The sequence below is a fragment of the Trichosurus vulpecula genome, chromosome 2 (assembly GCF_011100635.1).
Source record: "Trichosurus vulpecula isolate mTriVul1 chromosome 2, mTriVul1.pri, whole genome shotgun sequence".
In the NCBI taxonomy this organism is placed as follows: domain Eukaryota; kingdom Metazoa; phylum Chordata; class Mammalia; order Diprotodontia; family Phalangeridae; genus Trichosurus; species Trichosurus vulpecula.
In genome coordinates this window covers 316,281,514-316,302,470 of record NC_050574.1, presented here as the reverse complement: position 1 = coordinate 316,302,470, position 20,957 = coordinate 316,281,514, and the positions used below count along the sequence as shown (strand labels likewise).

The 20,957-nt window shown below is 39.6% G+C and overlaps 1 protein-coding gene across 1 annotated transcript in view; it reads right to left on the bottom strand.

The window, feature by feature from the left end:
- FAM168B (family with sequence similarity 168 member B) overlaps nt 1-11,277 on the bottom strand; it is a 60,255-nt gene extending 48,978 nt beyond the window's left edge. The window contains exons 1-2 of the mRNA XM_036744211.1: nt 10,603-11,277; nt 1,328-1,408 (exon numbers count right to left, since the gene is read on the bottom strand). Coding sequence (XP_036600106.1) covers nt 1,328-1,397 — 70 coding nt within the window. The 5' untranslated portion in view covers nt 1,398-1,408; nt 10,603-11,277. The remainder of the gene's footprint in view (nt 1-1,327; nt 1,409-10,602) is intronic.
- Between the last annotated feature and the right edge of the window lie 9,680 nt (nt 11,278-20,957).

Genomic DNA, 20,957 nt, shown 5'->3' with positions numbered 1-20,957 from the left:
TAAATTTTAACAGGGTTTCCAACATATCTTATACTTTTCAGAAAGACAATGCACCTCCAAATTTTCTAGGTCAAATCTATAAACTATCACCTTCATACTCTTCAAAAAGGGGCTATGCATCACCACGATACATCTTTTTTCCCTTTAGGGGAGGAAGAGGATTCTTCCCACCTTCCAGTGCCTAAGAATCTTCCTCAGGGATCCATGGTCTTGTGATAGCACTTTCTCTGAGTGTCCAGACTCCATTCAACAAGAAGAGCTTCATGGTTGTTGTATAGCTCCTCTTTACAAAGGACAGATAGCATTGGGAAAGAGTCAGAGAAAGGATGGGGAAAGACAGATGAGGGTTAGAAACATATGTAAATACCTTAAGGTCCAAGAAAGAGAGAGAATACAATAGATAGAGAGTATATGAGGTTAAGGTGGAAGGGAAATAAGATTAAAGAACCTATCATATATATCTAAAATATACAAATGATAATAACTTTCCAAAGGGATTTGGGTATGAATCTAGTTCTATGTGCTAGAAAAAACAACTGATCAGGCCAAAGATTATCAAGAAAATTTCTAGATTGTGTCAAGGGCAATATTCTAAGTCACAAAGTACAAAATCATTTATGACAATGTGCTTCTTAATTTAGTCCTTACTAATTGATGATCTAAAGACGGATAGAACCACAACAGGATACCAATGATGGTCATATTTCCAAAGAAACTGAGCAATCAGTGAAACTGAGATTAAATTAACTTTAAGAGAGCAGAATTTAACAAAGAGTACACTAATTAAAAGGACCTGATGGAAAGAAAGTATAAGAAACAAAAGAAATTTTAAAAGTTAAATGGTTTTTACATAATCACTTTTATGGGCATAAAAACAACCTCCAGTGCTTTCAAAACACTGAAGGAATAAAAACAAACTGGTTAAGCAAAGCTACAAAGCACTTAAAGGCAAATGGGAAAGCCACCAAATGTGGAAAATGGGCCAGACTACTATGTATAAAGAACTAGTATAACAAAGTAGTGAGAAAACCCAAAAAAAGCTAAAGCAATAAATGAGAAACTATTTAAAAGCTCCCCCAAAACCCTTCCATCTTAAAACAAAAGGAAGTGGAAAAAAAGGCCTCTTAACATGTCTAATATTTGAATTAATGTTGAGAAAATTTCAAATCAGAGGAATTTGTCCCCTTTTCTCTCCCTTGTAAATTATAAAAAGACCAATGTTCGTAAATACACAGGCTTTACACTCCTAATCTACTTCACCTTCTAAAATCATCAACGAATCTCATTTTCAAAGGTCAATAATAAATACTACTTTGTAATAACTTACCTGGATAACCAATTCCTTTGGTATTTGCATAGGGAACCCCTGAAGATCCAGGGCTATAAACAGGATTCATGATTTCAAGAACTGAAGAGAAAAGAAAATAAATTTCAGGTAAGCATTGGTTTCTCAGATTCTTCTATGGGCATATTTCTAAAGAGTTCTCTGGGTAGTCTATGGGCTTATCCATAATTTAAAGATGGGCTGTACTAGGGTCTTAAGTCATTATAGTAAACAAAGAAAATGGCCAGTTGTTCCGTTTACCCTAAATGACAAATTCAGGAAATAAACTGTAGCTTTGGTTTAAGAGATACTTTTCTGGTTTCCTGGGCTACAGAGAATAATCTGCCCGTTAAAACGATACTTAATTAAGATGATTAAATAACAATGACAACAAGAACTTGCAAGTAACATTACCAAGAACACCAGAAAACTGGTAAGAACGATGGCCTAACCAACTCAGTACTTTGCTTCAGGGACATTCAGTGGAGGGAACAGTTTATTCTATCTCAAGTCAATCTTCAAAATTAAAGATTATAGCTAACAATTACATAGCACTTTAAGGGTTTGCAAAGCACTTTACATACAGTAACTCATTTAACCCCCAGAACCCACACTATGAGAAAAGTATGAGAAAAGATATTACAGATGTTATGCCCATTTTGTAGATCAAACTGAAGCTGGAGTTGAACGATTTGCCCATAGTCAGATAGCTATTAAGATGCATGACCCAGACCCAGGTCTTTCCTGAGTGCAAAGTTCTTTCCAACACATTATCAGTACATCTCAATTCTATTACGTAATATTCTATGAACTGGGTATAGCTAACCAGCAGTAATAATAGTCTACTATATAACTGTAACTGTTCTTAATGATGATATTCAAAATTCAGGCTTTCTCTAACCCCAAACTCTCCCCTGAATGCCAGTCCTATATTTTCCACTACATCTTGGATATTTTCAGCCATATATCCGGCAACCACCTCAAACATATCATAAAACTGAATTTATTCTGATAGCTCTGTGGAAGGTCATTTGATGGACTTGATGAAACTTTAAGAACTCTTAAACAAAAGAGGGGGAAAATGACTTATTACACAATGACCCCAATAGTATAATGGGGGAAAAAATGAAAGATTTCAGAATTCTATCAATGCAATAATCAATAGAGGCTGACATTTAATTATGCCATCCACCTCTTCCCATGGGTGTGGTAGGAGGTACACATTTTCAGATTACACTAATAATATGTAAAAAAAAAAAAATTTTTTTTTGCTTAACTCTTCTTTGTTACAAAAGATAGATGGAGGGAGAGAGGGATGAAGAGGGGGATGAGGGGGGTGGAGGGAAGGAAGGAGGGAGGGAAGGAGGGAGAGAGGGAGGGAGGAAGGAAGGAAGGGAGGAAGGGAGGAATAGAGAAAGGGAGGGAGGGAGGGATTTTGTGCCGGACACTGTACTAAGAATTTTACAAATATTATCTCCTTTGATCCATACAACATGCCTGGGAGGTAGATAGCTATTACTACCCCCATTTTACAGTTAAGGAAACTGAGGTAGACAGAGGTTAGGTGACATGCCCAGAGTCACTGCTATTGTGTCTGAAGGCTACTTTTAACTCAGGTCTTCCTGACTCCAGGGCCAAGCCTCAATCCACAGTACCACCTAGTTGCATGAGGAAGCACGGAAAATCATTTGAAGTTTGAAAAAGACATCAATAAAACTTTTTTTTTTTAACAGAAGACTGCTTTGACAGCAGCAATGAAAGTAAATCGTCATACCAAGGAAGGCCTAACCCAAGTTCAATAATTCAGCTATGACCAAGGCCTAAAGTAGGGCAAAAATAACAATTTAAAAAATAAAAAATGTTGATTTGTTTAATCCATATTCTTCCCTTATAGGCCACTGAAAAGGTTTCCCAACTCCTTAATCCACACGATTCCTTGGCCCTTCAAAGGCCTATTTACAATTTGTACTGCACTGTCTGAAAGCTACTGTTTTTTGTTGTTCTTCAGTTGTTTCAATCATGTCCAACTCTTCATGACTCCATTTGGGGTTTTCTTGGCAAAGAGAATGGAGTGGTTTGCCATTTCCTTCTCCAACTCATTTTACAAATGAGGACCTGGGACAAATAGCGTTGAGCGACTTGCCCAGGGTCACACAGCTAGTAAGTGTCTGAGGCCCGGATATGAACTCAGAAAAATGAGTCTTTCTGACTCCAAGCATGGCACTCTATCCACTGAAACATCTAGCTGCCTGAAAGCTATTATTTATATCTTCTAATTATTTCTTGAACTTTTTGTCTGCCCTCCAGACAGAAAAAAAAAAAAAAAACTTCTTGAGGGCAGACTGTTTTTGTCCTATTTCTAGTAAATAAAACTGGATAGAGTAAGATTATCTGTTTCCAGATAACTGGAGAGAGATGACTCTAAAATCAAGGAAGTCAAGATGATATAGGAGTATCATGGACTAGAGTACTGACAGCAGCAATAAAGAGGGGCAGAAAAAAGAAACTTCATATGAAATATATCAACAGGATTTAGTTATTATTCTAATATTGAGGATGAAGGATGAGCCAAATGATTCCACGCTTTTGAGCTTGGGTGATTAAGAAAATGGTATTACTGCAACATAAATCAGAAGAAACTTCTGAAGGAAAAATTATGAGTCTGGCTTTACACAAACTGAGGATGAGGTGGGGAGAAAGATGAAATTTTTTTTAATGTATTCCAGCTCTAAAATTCTTATTCTATATTATGAAGAACTCAGCTAACAAAAACTTACCAGGGGTAACCTAGGAGAGAAATGGAAAAAAAAAATCAGACTCAAAGACAAGACCTGAAAATTAGACGAGATCACATTTGGAAAATTTTAAGGTGGAAACTTCTTAAAAGGGTTTTTATTATACTCAGACATGTTAAATATAGCCTCAAATGAATGGCTAAGTAAAATATAATGAGTAATAGAGCTGTATAATTGCCCCCAACCAAGCAAATTAGTATTACATGCCCAAGGCTTTAAAGAAACGAGGCAGAAAGCCAGTAAGAATTTCCATTAGGCTATCTCCTAACCTCTTCAGCCCTTCCCTTTGTACAGAAGTAAATCTCTTTGAAGTATATCTTATTTTCAGATCCTTCCCACAGTTACTTTCTAATACTATTAGCTTTTCATGGAAATATGTATTTAAAATAAACTCTAGAGAGACTGGACCACAATTTTCATTTATTTTATGATTTCTCAGTAATACAAGGAAAACAATAGGAAAGAAAAGGCAGTATCATTAATTAGAAATGCTTTTCCCTCCCTAAAAAGTGGAAAATTTGAACACCTGGAGAGGTTTGACTGTATTGCCAAGCCTGAAATACTAAATATTAAAGTAAGTACCATACTTTTCTCTCATTGTGGAACAGACATCTCAGGAAAAAGTACGCCATTAATAGTCTTTATGATTACAACAGTTAAGCAGAAGCCAAATGCTTGATCTAAACGTACAATTAATCCATGACAATTTGAAACTGTAAATTTCTAAATCTAACAAGTACCAAATGGGCTTAGATTCAAAACTGAATTCCACCATATGTGTATGTGCATGTTAACAAAATTAGTGAATACTTTCTCCATTTTTGTTGTTCAGTCATTTCAATTGTATCTTGACTCTTTGTGATCCCATTTTGAGGTTATCTTGGCATAGATACTAGAGTGGTTTGCCATTTCCTTCTCTAGCTCATTTTTACATATGAGGAACTGAGGCAAGCAGGGTTAAGTGACTTGCCCAGAGTCAAACAGCTAGTAAATGTCTAAGGCCAGATTTGAGCTCAAAAAGACGAGTCTACTCAAACTTGGGGCCAAGCACTCTTATCTACCATGCCACCTAGCTGTCCTACTTTCTCCATACCCATCTTCAATTCTTTGTGGACATTAGGGTCCAGTCATCACATATAAGTAATAAAGGGCTAAGTTAAAAGGTTATCCCTGGTTCTTGGGGTTCACTATTCAAAACTCAATACAGGCCTTAGGCCCTGAAATGAACGAAGTTTTTCCAAAACCCTATAGCAGTGGTGTCAAATTCAAATTGAAACAGGGGCCACTAATCTATACAAAAGGATATCTGTGGGCCATGTACTGACTTAGTTTTAAAATGTTTTATGTTTTATTTTTATTTATTTTGTTAAATCTCTCCCAATTACATTTTAATCTGGTTTGGGCTACACTTAGGAGTGTTGGGGGCTTAGTGTTTCACACCTCTGCCCTATAGAATCTGAGAATTGAGTACCCATGTTGAGATAGGAAATAAAATGTTTCCACTCAACAGCTCAAACCCCCAGATATCACCTTTTTATGGCTTTACAGTAGTCCATCTTTCTGACTCCTTTTCTGTAGCCTCGAATCCACTGTTAAGAGTTTCTAGCATTTTGATTTTTTTTTAACCCAGACTTGTTATTTACCCTGTGTGGGGAAATACTGATGGGGAAACTTCCTCCCCTCCATCAATGCAGCTTGGCAACTCAGTTATAATTTAGTCACCTGGAACATAAGAGATTAAGTACCTGACCATGGTCACAGAGCTAATATATGTCAGAAGCAGAACTTGAATCCAGTCTTCCTGACTCTGTGTCATAACTTTTTAAAGGTTTTAATTCACAAATAATTAAGTCATAACAGTTATACTAGTATTCTGGCATGTGTTTTATATTTGAGAAATTCTGCACTTTTAAAAAAATTTGTTCATCTATTAAAAAAGGAGGCAGTGGTCAAAAAAATCTTTAATTAAAAATGAAAGCCATCATGAGTAAAAAAATTTATTTTAAGCATGTAAGTATCCCATCAATACCAATCAGATGAAAAGGCCAGCTATTAGTCTACATTTTGAAATTACTTGCTTAAATTTTTGTTAACCTTAAGCATCTGTGATCACCTAAATAGAATGGCTCTATAAGAAAACAATAATGTTCAAAAAGGTTCAAAGTGCTGGTATTTCTCAAATCTGAAGTAATGATCTATCAGAAATAATATCAACCACATTATCAAGAGTTAAAAAGAATTTCATTTTAATCATACATCTGAGAACACCTAATAATTTGACATTCTTTGGGAGGTCTGACTAAGCTACTATGTTCCTGCCAGGTATATAAAAGCACGAATGCATAAGATCCCCCCAAAAGCTCTACACTCATTCACAAGGATTGGTTACCTATCAGGATAATAAAAGATATAGATTGAGGCTTTAGCACTGACACGGGAAATCAGAGTGCAAGGATGTTAAATAGTTAGAGTTCTTTATTTTATAGATGAGGAAACCATCTATATCAAAAAATTAAGTGAGCTGCTCAAGATCACACAATTTGTTAATGGAAGAAATGGGACTAAAATGTCTCGCTGATTTAGATTATAGACATAGGACAAGATGGAACCTCACAAGCCATCTAGCTCAACACCTTTATTTTATAGATGAAAAAACTAAGATTCAAAGAGATTGAATGACTTGACTACCCAAGGTAACCACACAGAATAAGCTTCAGAATCAAAATTTGAACTCAGGACCTCTGACTCCAGAACCAGGGCTTTTCCCACTCAATGTGGTTACTATACTGCAGCTGATCATATCAAGAAAAATCTTCTTTTACAAGTGTAAAGGATGATGAGATTTCAAACTATGGAATATCAACATAGTACATAACTGTAATAAAATGCATCTTAAGCTATATCACATTTACTACATGGAGGGAAATATGAATAAACTATGAAAATCTGATTCAAACCAAAAAATTAAAGTATAATAGAACAAAAATGGCAAATACCCTCACATAGCTATTAGGGCTTATGAAGGAGGCAAATTAAGGAAGCAAAATATATTCCTTCAACAATATAAACATCGCAAATAAGTCACATGTATATGTAAGGCAACATAGTGTAATGGACAAAGAGTTAGTCAAATTCTGCCTCTAACCCGCTCTATAGATCCTGTGTAAGTCACTTAACATCTCAGTTTCCGTAGCAACTAAGTTCAACGGCATCTAAAAATACAAACACAGCCCACCAATCACACGTAAGGCAGCATGGTATAATGAAGAAAGAGGAGGAGTCAGGATGACCTGGGGTAGAACCCTGACTGACCCTGATACACACTATATGACCTTATGATAGTCACTTAACCTTTCAGTGCCCTTAAACTGTTAACACTGTAACTTGCAGAAGTACCTGGAAACTGGATTGGTAGAGAGACTCTCCTCAGTTACCTATACCAATGAAATCAAAGACCTGATTAAAAAAACAAATACCTCTCTGACAAAACTACCTCCTAGAAAGCATGGAAGATTTTTGTTTGTTTAGTTGAATTTCCACATACATAAGTTCCAAAGTAGCTATTCCATGAAAAATATGTAAAGAGCTCAAGACAATTCCTTGAATAAAAAAGTTCCCTGTTTAGCCACTACTGGACAGCTTAGCTATGTGATCACCAAGCTTCTCTCATATAGAAAATAAAATGATTCAAAGAGATAACCCCTAAGTCAAGGATTCTTATCCCCTTTGGTGGCCAAGTGAAACCTATGGACTGCTTCCTAGAATAATGATTTTAAAAGTATAAAATACCTTAGATGACAAAGGAAACCATTTATATTTTAATGCAGTTATTTTTTTTAAGAACTCCTATAAGTCTAACGGCTCCTTATTCAACCAGACAATCTTTACTGTTCTATGTATTTGATATTTGTTATGGGTGTGTGCACATGTGGAAGATAGATGTCAGAAAACAGGAAAAATTTTATTCTCCCGGTATTACTTTATTTGCTATAAGCAATCTGTTTCTTATTACTAAACAAAATAGCATCAACCTAAACTTAAATCTTAGATGAGGAGTTAAAAGGAATCTAGGTTGGAAAATGGTGTATCTTAAAAAGGATCAAGTTGAGGGATATTTCAGAAAATGAGAAACACTTAAAAGACCATCATTTTAAAAGAATTTTGTGTTTGTTGCTTTTCCCATCATTCTCCCATAATTTTCATGTGAGCTTTCCTTTAAGCAGTTAAGTGAAGGCAACTCATAAAAATGTATCTAGGTCTGACCTTAAGCATCTGTAGGTTTCCTTTAAACAGAGTAGGTTATTAGCCTGGGGAAACATCTTAAAGTTATTATATAAAAGTTAATCTAGTCTGTGCTCCAAATTTTCTCTTCTAAACTAAAACAAACATCTACTTTAACCATTACCCTTTCAAAACTAGAGATAGAAATGCCTTTTGCAGTACTACTCTGAAAAAGTGAAGATCTGTTTTCTAAGCAGGGAAAGTACCTTTATCAAAGTATTTCGTTACAAAGGTTATATCCAAAAGGATTCAAAAATCAAGAAAAACACTGCCCACAGCTATTCATTTTCCAAAATATTTTTTAAAATGCAGCTTTGTATTACCTGACCTAAGAAGGGTTAAAAAAAAACTCTTCAAATGCCTTACTATCATAACGAGTTTTGAACTGCACTCACACATCCTTGTCGTGGGCATCTCCGAAGCAAACATAGCATTTGCAGCCAACCACTCACTCATCTATTTTTCAACTTCCCACAGTGCCTACAGTCCTTCTGTGCCAGAAAAAATTAACCATCCCAAACTTACTACCGACTTACCTATAAACAGATCTAATTTTCCAGATGCAAGCTGTTCCTAATCAATAGGGAGTTTTTAATTTTTTTCCGCACTAAAATTAATATCCTTTTCCGGTTGAAAAAATTCTCCCCTAAAATACATGTTGCCTGCCTGCCTCCTTCCCAGTTAGCCCGCCTTTAACAGCCCACACATCCATAATCTCTCCCAAGGTCGGATCTTCCCCACACGAATCTAAGAACAGAACCTGAGATACATTCAACACATTCTCTTAACAATAATATATTCCTCAGATGCATAATCAGAGCAAGACCTCTGCAATGTAAATTTTTTTTCTACCAGAAACGATTTGCTCTGAAATATTTTCCCAAATCGCTCGGATGCCTGAATGTCCCCTAAGGGGAGAGTTCCCAATGCTGGGCAGAAAAAGTGGTTAGGCTAAAGGTAAAGCTTTGGTTCCAAGTCTTTAATTTATTTAACAGCATTTATCACAGAAAAGTGAAACCCTGAAAGGCCTCGTCCTTCCCCGGGGCGACCCGTACTCTAGGAGAAGTAAGCAGGCAATGGAACAGCCTTTGAAGCCGGGTCTTCCCTTTTGGTTGTTCCCAGGGCTTTCCTATCTTGGGGGGGGGGGGGGGGGAACTACAAGAAACACAAAGTCCCAAACTTCCGGGCCCGCACAGTGCAGGGGAAGTTCACCTGGTTCCTCCTGCCAGTCTCCCCTCCTCTCCGCCCCAAGCAAAGAATCCAGGCGCATCTCCCAACACATCTAATGGTTTAGAGCCCAGCATCTCTACCATAGGGTCTCAGCTGCCATTAAGATCCTGGCAGGAAGAGGCAAAGCACGTTGGGGTTTTGCGGGGGGGGGGGGGGGTGTGGAGGGGAGGTAAGCTAGGTGGGCCCATTCCCTTCCGGAACTAATCCCCGAGACCTGTTCAACACAACAAAGAGAAAATTTAAATCGCACTACCTGCATTGCATCGGCCAAAATCTCATTTGGGGCTTGAGGACAAGGGAGAAGAATTGGGGAAAGAATCGAATCCATCCCATCCACACCGCTCCTTCCTCCCCCCCCCCCCTCCAACCCGCCTCCCCTGCAGATTCCGGAGAGAACGCACCCCCTGTCAGAACACATTAGTAGCCCGGCACACATGCACCCACATATACTGCTTTTAGAGGGTGGGGAGGTCTCTGACACCTAACACCTGCTCCCCTAAACCGTCTTCCCCCACCTCAAAAAAAAATTGGGGGTGAGAAAGCCTTGTCCTTCCCCAAAGCCATGATCCTATGCACACCTTACCCTAAAGTACTCCTTCCTCCCCGACGGTCGAGGGGCCTTTCAGCATCTCCTCCCCTCCATTCACCTTACGCGCCGCCCCCCCCCCCGCCCCGACTTCGGAGGCACCGACAGAAGCAGGGCCTTCGCCTCCACCCCCCGACAGTGTAGGGGACGAGGCCTTCAACCACCCCAACCAACCACCCCCGATAGACACGGATGGAAAGGTGGCCGGCCCCAACCTTAAAGGATAAAGGCCGCAGGGGAGGAGCCGCGCCGGGGTCCAGGCCGCCGCCCCCCTCTGGGTGTCCCGGGCCCTGCCGGCGCCAGGCCGCAGGCGGCATCCCCGGCCGGCCCCGTTATCCCGCGGGCGGCATCCCCGGCCGGCCCCTCCCCCGAGCTCCCTCACTCACCAAGCCGCGACGACGGGGGCGGGCTGGCTGGCTCGCTCGGGCGGCGACTGCAGGGGCTCTCCCCGCCTCGGTCCCCCGGCAGCAGCCTCGGCGGCTGGGGCGCGGGCTCGGGCGGCGGCGGCGGAGGTTCGGCCTCGGTTCTCGGACGGCGCTGGACGCTGGGGTCGGGGAGGCCCCGGAGGAGAGATGCGGCCGCCGCCGCCGCCGATGTTCTGGGCTCGGGGAGCTGATGCTGGACTCCCGGTGCTCGTCGTCGTCGTCACGGCCGGCGCCTTCCCAGAAGCTGCTGGGGCTGCCCGGTCTGCGCGGCGATCCCTCCTTCCCGCTGTCCCTCTGTCTGTCTGTCTGCCTCTCCCCCTCGCTCAATCGCTCCCCTCCCGAATCTGCGCAGCAACCGGACAACGTCGCAACCTCACTTCCGCCCGAAATGGGAGGGAGAGAGGCAGAGAAAAGGGGAGGGGCGGAGGGAGAACCGAGTGACTGGCTCGCGCCAGACACCGCCCTCTCTCCGGGCACGTGACCGAGGGCGGCCTCCCTCCCGGGGCCGCGGCCGAACCTCCCCGGCAGCTCCCCCTCCCCCTGCGGAGCCTGCGGTCTACTCCGCTGGGGTTGAGTGAGCTCCCCCGCTGTGCCCTGCGCTCTGCTAGGAGCTTGGAGAGGGAGACAGCTGGCACTGCCGTGTTTCTCTCTGCCTGTTGTCATTCGGGGTGTGTGTGTGTGTGTGCGCCAGTCATTGTCATCTACAGTCACTTAGTGCCGCGCTGTAGCCCGGGGGGGGGGGGGGGGGGGGGTTGGCGGAGTGTGCAATGAAGGAGAACGTTATTCCAGTTCTCTTTTGTGGGGCTTTGATTTTATTTCCCTCCCTCTGGGCAGAACAAATTGTCTTCGCAGAACCAATTGTCCCAGCCATCTTATTTATCCCGTCTCCCCTCCACTTCCCCCATCTTTTCCCCTATGCCCTTCCTTTCTTCTATGTACGCCCCCTTTACCATTCCATTTATCCACCCTGGTATAGTACTTCTCAGGTATTCCACCCCACCCCACCCCCACCTGTATCTCTTTCCTCTTAACAGATTTTCCCTACACCCATGAACAAGCATTTACTAAGCACTCTGTGCCAGGCCTTGTGCTTACCACTTGGTTCCAGGTGGAATTGGGTCCCATCTCTTACACTTTCGAGATTTATGGCAAATCATTTAACCTTTTTGACCTCGTTTCCTCATTTGTAAAATGAGGGTGATAATACCAGTAGTTCCTATCTCACAGGCCTGTAAGACTTGAATTAAAATGATCCGGAAAATGGTTTGCACACATTTATTTAATCTATATAAATGTCAAAGCATGCATTTGTTTTCTTTTTAAGATTTGTTTTTATTAAACGTTTTACTACAATTTTTTGCATCTAATATCAATACAACTAAGTAATCTGGCTTACTAACTTTTAAGATAATTGATTAATTTCAAATAAAAATATTTTAAGTTTTTCGGTCATTCCCTCTTAAGTCCCAGTCAGGATTCTTTGTCCATTCATTCTCATTCACTTTTCTTCTTATATGATGGTACAGTAGATAGTATTTACATCATTCTTTCGGGTCTGCTTTTTTCACTTTATATTAATTCATGTGTTCCAAATTTATTTGTATTCCTCATGTCTGTCTTAATTGCATTATAATATCACAGTAATGTCCTACAATTTATTTTAAAATTATCCTATCATTGTGCATTTAGGTTGCTTTCATTCCTTTGCAACTGCATATCATATTGTTAAAAAAAATCAGATGATAGGACTTTTTTTTTGTTTCTGATATTTCAGGGTATATTCCCCAAAATGGAATTATTGGATCAAAGGGTGTTATTATTTTTGTAATTTATGCTGCCTCCTGTTATCTTGCTCTGCAACAAAATTCCAAGTTTGCAATTCCATCTACTACATATGAATATACTTCTTTCATCCCAACTTTGCCAGTATTGCTTCCTTGCTTTTGATTTTTTTTAGTTGACAGGTATTAGGTAGTCCTTCAAAGTTGCCCACTCTACCTGTTTAACCATGCTTCAGTCTTCTTTGCCAGATCTTTATTCATGTTATGCCCAGTGACTGTAGGTATACTTTAAAGCCCTGGCCTGAACCTTCTCTTTTCTCTCTACATTTTCTCTCTTGGTGGTCCCATCAACACCTGCAGATGATTGCCAGATCTATGTATCCAGCCAGTCTCTCTCCTCAACTCCAGAAATGTTTACCATGGGCCTAGAGAACATTTCAAACTGGATGATACAAAAACATCTCAAAATCAAAATATCCAAAACAGAACTTATATTTTCCCAGAAAACCGCACCCTCCCTTTTCCTTTCTTACTACCATCGTTCTAGTTTCCAAAATTCGCAACCCCAAGCAAAATCCTTGACTCTAGACTCTTGCTCTTGGTTGAGAGTCAAAAGACCATGATTCAAATATTGATTCAGCCACTTACCAGTGGTATGTTGTTCCTTGCATATAACACATCATCTACCTTCTCTAGGCTTTTGCACTGACTGTCCCAAATGCCTGGAATGTACCTCTCCTTAGGATGTCTGGCTTCCTTAAGATTCAGCTCAAATACTGATTCCTGCAAGAGTCGATCTTGTCTGATCTCTCCAATACCTCCCATCTTATTCTGCATCTTACTCTGTTCCATTTACTCTGTATATAACTTGTATGTACCAATTTATATACATGCTGTTTCCTCTATTAGAAAGTAAACTCTTGGGGCAGCTAGGTGGTACAGTGAGAAGAACGCCAGCCCTGGAGTCAGGAGGACCTGAGTTTAAATCTGGCCTCAGACACTGGACACATGTACTAGCTGTGTGACCTTGGGCAAGTCACTTAACCCCAATTGCCCTGCCAAAAAGAAAAAAACAACAACAACAAAGAAAGTAAGCTCTTGGCAGACACAGACTGTTTTAAATTCAATTTTATTTTTATTTTCATTTCCAAATTCTCTCTCTCCCCTTCCTCCACCTAATGAGATGACAAGAAAAACAGCCCATTACAAATGTTTATAGTCATACAAAACAAATTCCCACAGTAAGATGTTAAAAAAATTTTTAAAAGGAAGGAAGAAAGAAAAGACAATATGCTTCAATCTGCATTTTGAGGCCATCAGTTCTCTATCTGGAGATTGATAGTAAGGTTGATAGTATGTTTCATCACAAGTTCTTTGGAATTGTGGTTGGTCTTTGTGATGATTAGAATTGCTAAGTTTTTTCAGAGTTTTTTGTCTTTACAATATTGTTATAATATAAATTATTCTCCTGGTTCTGCTTAATTCACTTTGTATCAGTTCATACAAGTTTTCTCATGTTTTTTTCTGAAACCATCCCCTTCATCATTTCTTTCAATACAACAGTATTACATCACTTTCATACACTATATCTTGTTCAGATATTTCCCAATTGATGGGAACCCCTCAGTTTCCATTTCCTTGCTACCACAAAAAAGCATATATGTCCTTTACCTCATGCTTTGATATCTTTAGAGTATAGACCTAGTAGCAGTATCATTAGGAGTACCAATTGGATCTGATTAATATTTACCACAAATAGTGGTAAATATGTAATATCTCATAAAATCTTACTGAGAAATCCAGTCTATACTGTTCTCTTCTTTCTCTGAATTGTTACAATTACTGTGAATAACAGATGTTTCACCATGTGATCATGTATTTATGCAGTGATTCCCAAATCTTTATCACTAGCCCCAACCTCCCCAGTTTTGTACATTTATTTCCATCTGCATATGAAAAATTACTAAGGTATCCTATCTGCAATTTATATTCAACATGTCTGAAACCAAATTGGTCATTCCTTCCCCCGCTACCTCTGAAGTCCCAATTTTTCATATTCTGGTACTACCATTTTCCCTGCCACCTAAGTTTGAAATTTGGGGTCATATTTGATTGTTCCCTCTCCATCACCCACGTCCGTCATCACATCCATCTGCACTACCTCCAAAATTGTTCTCTGATCCACACCCTCCTTTCCATCCCCCCACTGCCAACACCCTACTCCAGGCCCTCAAAACTATTCTCCCATGCAACTGAAATAGCCTCTTGAACTGTCTTATTGCTTTCAGTCTCTCCCTTCTACTTCACAAAGCTCCCAAAGTAATCTTCCTAATGCATATATCTCATCATGTTACTCCCTTACTCAAAAACCTTCAGGAGTTCCTTATAACCTGCAAATAAAATATATATATTCCTTACCCCGGCAACGAAAAGCCCCCCCCCCCAAACACACTATAATGTTAATTTTTCTTTTTAGCTTTGTTTCACATTGCACCTCTTCACAAACTCAGTGCTCCAGCCAAATTGGTTTATTGTCTATCATAATCACCTTTTCCTGAATTTTTCCTGCCTTATTCTGCCTCAAGGTCTTTCCAGAAACCTAAATCTGGAACAGCTTGCTGTCCATATCCTTTTCCTCCTTTAGGGCTCAGTTCAAATGTCACTGATTCCACCAGGCCTTTTCTAATCTCCCTAAGCAAAAACTTATAGGCCATTCTCTTTTATCTATGGAAAGAAGAAAGGAAAGAAAGAAGGAAGAAATGGAAGGAGAGAGGGAAGGAAGGAAGGAAGAAAGGAAGGAAGGAAGGAAGGAAGGAAGAAAGGAAGGAAGGAAGGAAGGAAGGAAGGAAGGAAAGGAAAGAAACAAGCATTTATTAATTCCTCACTGGACTGTGCATTTGACCATAAACCATCTTGCACCAGCATAATTTTGTATATGTTTGTACATGTCTCATACTCTCTACTGGATTTTAAGCTCTTTGGAAGATGCTTTTCATTTTTGTATCCTCAGATTAGCACAGTACCTTACAGATGGTACTACCTTATAAATGGTTTTGGTTTTGGTTTTTTTTGGGGGGGGGGGCGGGATTTGTTGAATGGTTTCCCATTACCTATAAAATAAATTCTAAATTCTTCAGTCTATCGTGAGAAGGCACAACAGATCTACTGTGACCTTCCATAACAACAACAACTATAGGGCCCCACCAAACTTTCTAGCCTTACTCCTCAGTACTCCTCTATGTATGTTTTGTGTAACAACCAAACAAGGGTTTATTCATTGTTCTCTAAACACATCCCAAGAATTCATGCTTTGGCACTTTTGTTTATATGATTCCTTCTCTCTGGAATGCCCTCCCACACCATCTTTGTTTGGTGAAATTCTACCCATTTTCAGATTCTACCTCCTCTGTGATCCTTCTTCCCCCTACCCTTAACCAGATGTGAACTCTTCTCTTTTCTGAAATCTCTGTAGGGCTTTTCTTATAGCTGTTATAGTACTTTGCATTATGGCTATTTGTGCACCCTCCCTACTGCCCACTAGGTTTTAAGAACCTTAGGGGCAGAGATTGTTTCTCCTTTTTATTCCCAGAATGCTTAGCAAAATGCCTCATACATCATAGGTATTATATAAAAATATGTATATAGGTGTGGATATATGTATATATACATATATAATGAATGTATTTTATTTTGACAATTCTATAACCAAGATGTGATATTTATCATCACTTTTGTTGTTGTTCAGTTATTTCCAACTCTTGGTGACCACATTTAGGGTTTTCTTGGCAAAGATACTGGAGTTTGCTATTTTGCTTCTCCAGCTCATTTTACAGATGAGGAAACGGAGGCAAATGAAGTTAAGTGATTTGGCCAGGGTCATACAGCTAGGAAGAGTTTAAGGCTGGATTTGAACTCATGGACATTCCAAGCCCAGTCCTCTGTTCACTGTACCACCTAGCTATTGCTAAATATGGAGGGTGACCACTCTTTAAAAGTTTCCTAGTTTCCTCTAATCACTCTTAGAAATTTGAAAGCTGCCACCAGGTGAACATAGACGCATCCATCAGATTATCTGTCCAAGAATGAATAATTGATAGAATTAAGTCATTAATACACACTATCCAGCCAATTGTGCCTCTTCAATAAAAGTTTGAATATTAAAATAGTAGTAAGCCTTTGTCTCTAAAATGCAAAGGTATATAACCTATAGCAAGATTTAAAAGCAATATGCCTTCCTAAGTAAAATGTGATAGCTAATTTGCTGACTTTACTTGTTAACTGGTATGCTTAGTCCTGAATTGAATCAAGTCTGAATCACTTGGAAGTGGTCTTCCAAGCTTTGCTTAAGCATTTGGCAACTGGATTTCCAAGGGTGGCACATGTCTATTTTTTTCCCCTAACATCTCCAGGTGAGTTTCTCAAAGTAGTTACTAGCTCCTCATCAGAGGAAGATGTCACAGGTATATTTCAGCTCTCCTGAGGAGCCCTAATATACAACTTCATCTAGAGCTCTCCTTTCCCTTCTTTTGGTGCGCAGGGAAGAAGAGCACCTTCAGCAACTTTTTGGCTCTTTCTCACTCTCGGCTTGTTTTTCCTTTGGTTAATTGAAGCAAGCCTGAAAGAAAACATGGTAGTCACATACCTAGGTTCCCTGTGGCTGTCTGTCCCCTACTCCCCATCAGATTTAACCTTTTTCTTGGTTACCCTTGACAACCACTGTGGCTTACTCATTCTTCTTCCCTCTTTTTTTTTTATAAAGAATGGATAATTTACATAGGAAGAAGTTTCTTGAGCTAAACTCTGCATTTCATAATGTGACTTTCCGCCTTTCAGAAGGCATTTAAAAAAGGAAAAAAAGACTAGCAGCATTGGGGATCAGAGAGTGCAACTTGGGTTCTTAAACCTTTCCTCTTTTGAAACTCTTGAATAGAGAAGAATGGTTTTTAAATATAGTGGCACCATAGTATAGGAATATGAAATTTTAATTAACTTAATAAAGATATAAGGAAAAATTTCTTTAGAGTTCCCATAAAATTGTTTCAATCCTTTGCATTTTAAATATATTTTACAAATTATTTGCTCCTCTTGAACAATAAAGCTAATCACATACTTTGATTGTATCCAAAGGGTCAACATTACATGTGAAGAGTTGTTTCTGACTGATTTTTGTGTATTATCTGGATGTGCATGCACTTTCAAAACATGCATGTTATGTCCTGCATCTTGTTAGGCATGTTGTCACCGCAGTATCCTCCCAGGCGATGCTCCATAGAGTGCCATGTCTGTTGCATGTGTTGTTAATATTCATTAATTTTACTTTCGTTTCATTGGTACCAAAAATCAATTACCTGGGATGCCAAGAAAATTGCCCTGGTTGTTTTCAAAGCACTGATGTTTGTATTTATACTGTATAATTGCAGATTTTAAACTTGATCCAACTGATTGTTGCAAGGTATTGTAAAGAGTTTCTGCCCAGGGAAGGAATGTAACCCAACCCCTAAAGCCAACTGTATGGGACTATCTCCTCATTGGTGGAAGACAATGCCTTGTGCCAGCATGAGGGGCAAAGCAGAGGAGCAAAGAGAAGTCCCTTCAGTCTCTTTGGCTCTTCATTTCTTTAGGGGTTTTTGGCTTCCTGCTTCAAGAGAAAATATAAATGATGCCAAACTCTCTTCAAATTGCTAACATGAGTGGAGCTAGTCTCCATCATGTCCTTATTCTTGGCTTGCTATAGGAGTGACTCTGGGGAATTTCCCTTTGGGTGAGATCTTGGATTCTATCTCTCTTAGTTAAGCTGAGATACCTTGCTCCCACTGGGTGAGCTCCTTCATTCTGTATTGTCTGGTATATAATATCATATGGATACTTTCTCTGACTTCTGTTTTATTATCAGTTTGGATAAATGGGTTTCTTTGAAGAGAGAGGGTGAAGGGGAGAGAGAGAGAAGAAACAGTGAGGGAGGGAGAAAGGGAGGAAGGAGGGAAAAGAGAGAGAGAGAGAGGGAGGGAGAGGGAAAAGAAGGAAGAGAAATCTTATTAGGAAAACTTGGTGGTCAGACAATATCTCTGTGTATCAAAATGGGACTGAAGGATAAGACTGGGCTGAGTAGGTCCCACTTTTCCTCATAGCCACTCTACAGGAATGTTACTACATAAGCAAAATCAATGGTTCCCTAGGTAGTATTGTTTGAAACACTACAAGGTCTAAAAGTATCTTTCTTTCTAGTCATCAACAATGCCTAAATTCCCCATCATTAGCATTACACCTTTAGCTTAAGGAACTATTTAGAAGGCCTTGTTAAAATGTACATGTTACAGAGGAAAATATTAGTTATATTAGCATCCCACATTAGTACTCCAAGATTCTCTATGCAGCCATTTTTCTTTCCATTGAGAATTTCATCCACTCCTAAGACTTCAAATATCACAGAAAAGACCCAAATTTATGTATCCATCTCATTTTGTAGAGTTCCAGTCTCACATTCCCAAACTGAAGCTGAATATTCTTGGCTATCCAGACACTTGACACCTCAAATTTTATAGTTTCAAAATAAAATAAGGACTATGTAAATGTGCAGGGAAAGGGTAATAGATTGGACAGTTTTTGATTCCTTGTTTAGAGGAAAGAGTTGATAATTTCACTTAACTTCAAGAGGAGACAGTCAAAGAGTTCCTTGCTCTGGAGTCAGGGGTACTATATTCAAATTCTTCCGCTTTGTGGTCTTGGGCAAGTTACTTAACTGCAGATTTTAAATATGTATGTATGCATGAATAATAAATGTGTAGGTATACATGAAATTTACATATACACATATGTAAAATGAGGAGACTGTAACAGTTGACCTCTGAGGTCTCTTCTAGCACTAAATCCTTTGAAATAATTGACAGTATGAAGTGCTGCAATTTAGATGGTATTAGAGAAAGATGGAGACCAGTTAACTGAGTTTCATGAGGTGTCTATAGTTTGTCAATGTCACCACTTTTTCTTATCTTTGTATGCTCAAACCGGAGTTCAAGGATGATCCATGTCTGGAGCATTAATTCATACTAACCAAACTTATAGGAAATTAATTTATAAATGAAGAAAATCAATTTATTCATACAGAGAATATTCTGAGTGGGCCTAACTTAAGCAGGATGATTCAAACACAGAGGATAAAATTCAGTAAGGCATTTGCACACCATAAGTTGCAATCAAAACAACTTTACTAATAAGAGACTAAAAGAATACAATTTCAAAGCTAAAAAGGATGCTGACTTAGGATATTCTGCCTCTACAGTCAGGACTACAAGAAGATATTCCCTCCCATCAATTGCGGAATAGCTCAACAAGCTGTGGTATATGAACTATGGTTTCATAAGAAATGATGAGCAGACAGATGTCAGAAAAACCTGGACTTACATGAACTGATGTTAAGTGAAGTGAGCAGAACCAGGAGAACATTGTACACAGTAACAACATTGTGCAGTGGTCAACTATGATAGACTTAGCTCTTCTCAGCAATACAATGATCCAAGACAATTCCAAAAGACTCATGATGGAAAAAGCTATCCACATCCAGGGAAAGAACTATGGAGTCTGAATGCAGATCAAAGCACACTATTTTCACTTTTTTTTCATGATTTTTCCTTTTGTTCTATTTCTTCTTTCACAACATAGGTAATGTAGAAGTATGTTTAACATGATTACACATGTATAACTTAGATTGATTGGCATCTTGGGGAGGGGGAAGGGAGAAAAATTTGGAACTCAAAATCTTATAAAACATGAATGTTGAAAACTATCTTTACTTATTATTGGAAAAAATAAAATACTATTTTCTAAAAAGACTTTCCCTGAAGGGCAATAGGAACTCTCCTGACCCTAATTCCCCCTGTGCTGAGACTTTTATGTTTCAGGTAGCAGGAAGGCCAAATGTCTTTCCTGCCCAAGTAAAGAACGCACTCAGCTTACATGCTACCACACCTGTGTAGGACATTGGATAGGATTGCCAGTGAGGAAGAAGGGAAAGCAAGTGTGGGGACCCATGGCAAGGAGGAGGAGGAGAAGGAAGAAGAGGAAGATGAGGTTCTGAAAGTAGCTTCAGTCTAAGTTTAGGTGCTCTCCAATTCTCACGGGTAGGTGGAGTTAGAGGGATGGCTGCTCTTCCTCACTGATAGGCCCTATGTCCCACTGATTGTTCACATCCCAAGAGAGGCCAAGTTATGGAGGGGCAGCTAGGTGCACAGTAAGTAGAGAGCACCAGCCCTGGAGTCAGGAGGACCTGAGTTCAAATCCAGCTTCAGACACTTGACACATTTACTAGCTGTGTGACCTTGAGCAAGTCACTTAACCCCAACTGCCCTGCCTTCCCCCTTCCAAAAAAAAAAAAAAAAAAGAAGTTAAGGCAACAGTAGCAGAGCAAAACAGGAATTGCTAAATACTTGTGTCCTCAGCCTATTCATCTCCTATGAACTATTCCTCCACCCAGACTCAGCTAAGCACAAAAATGGTCATACTCTTGATCTTGCGATTACCTATAAATGTACCAGAAAT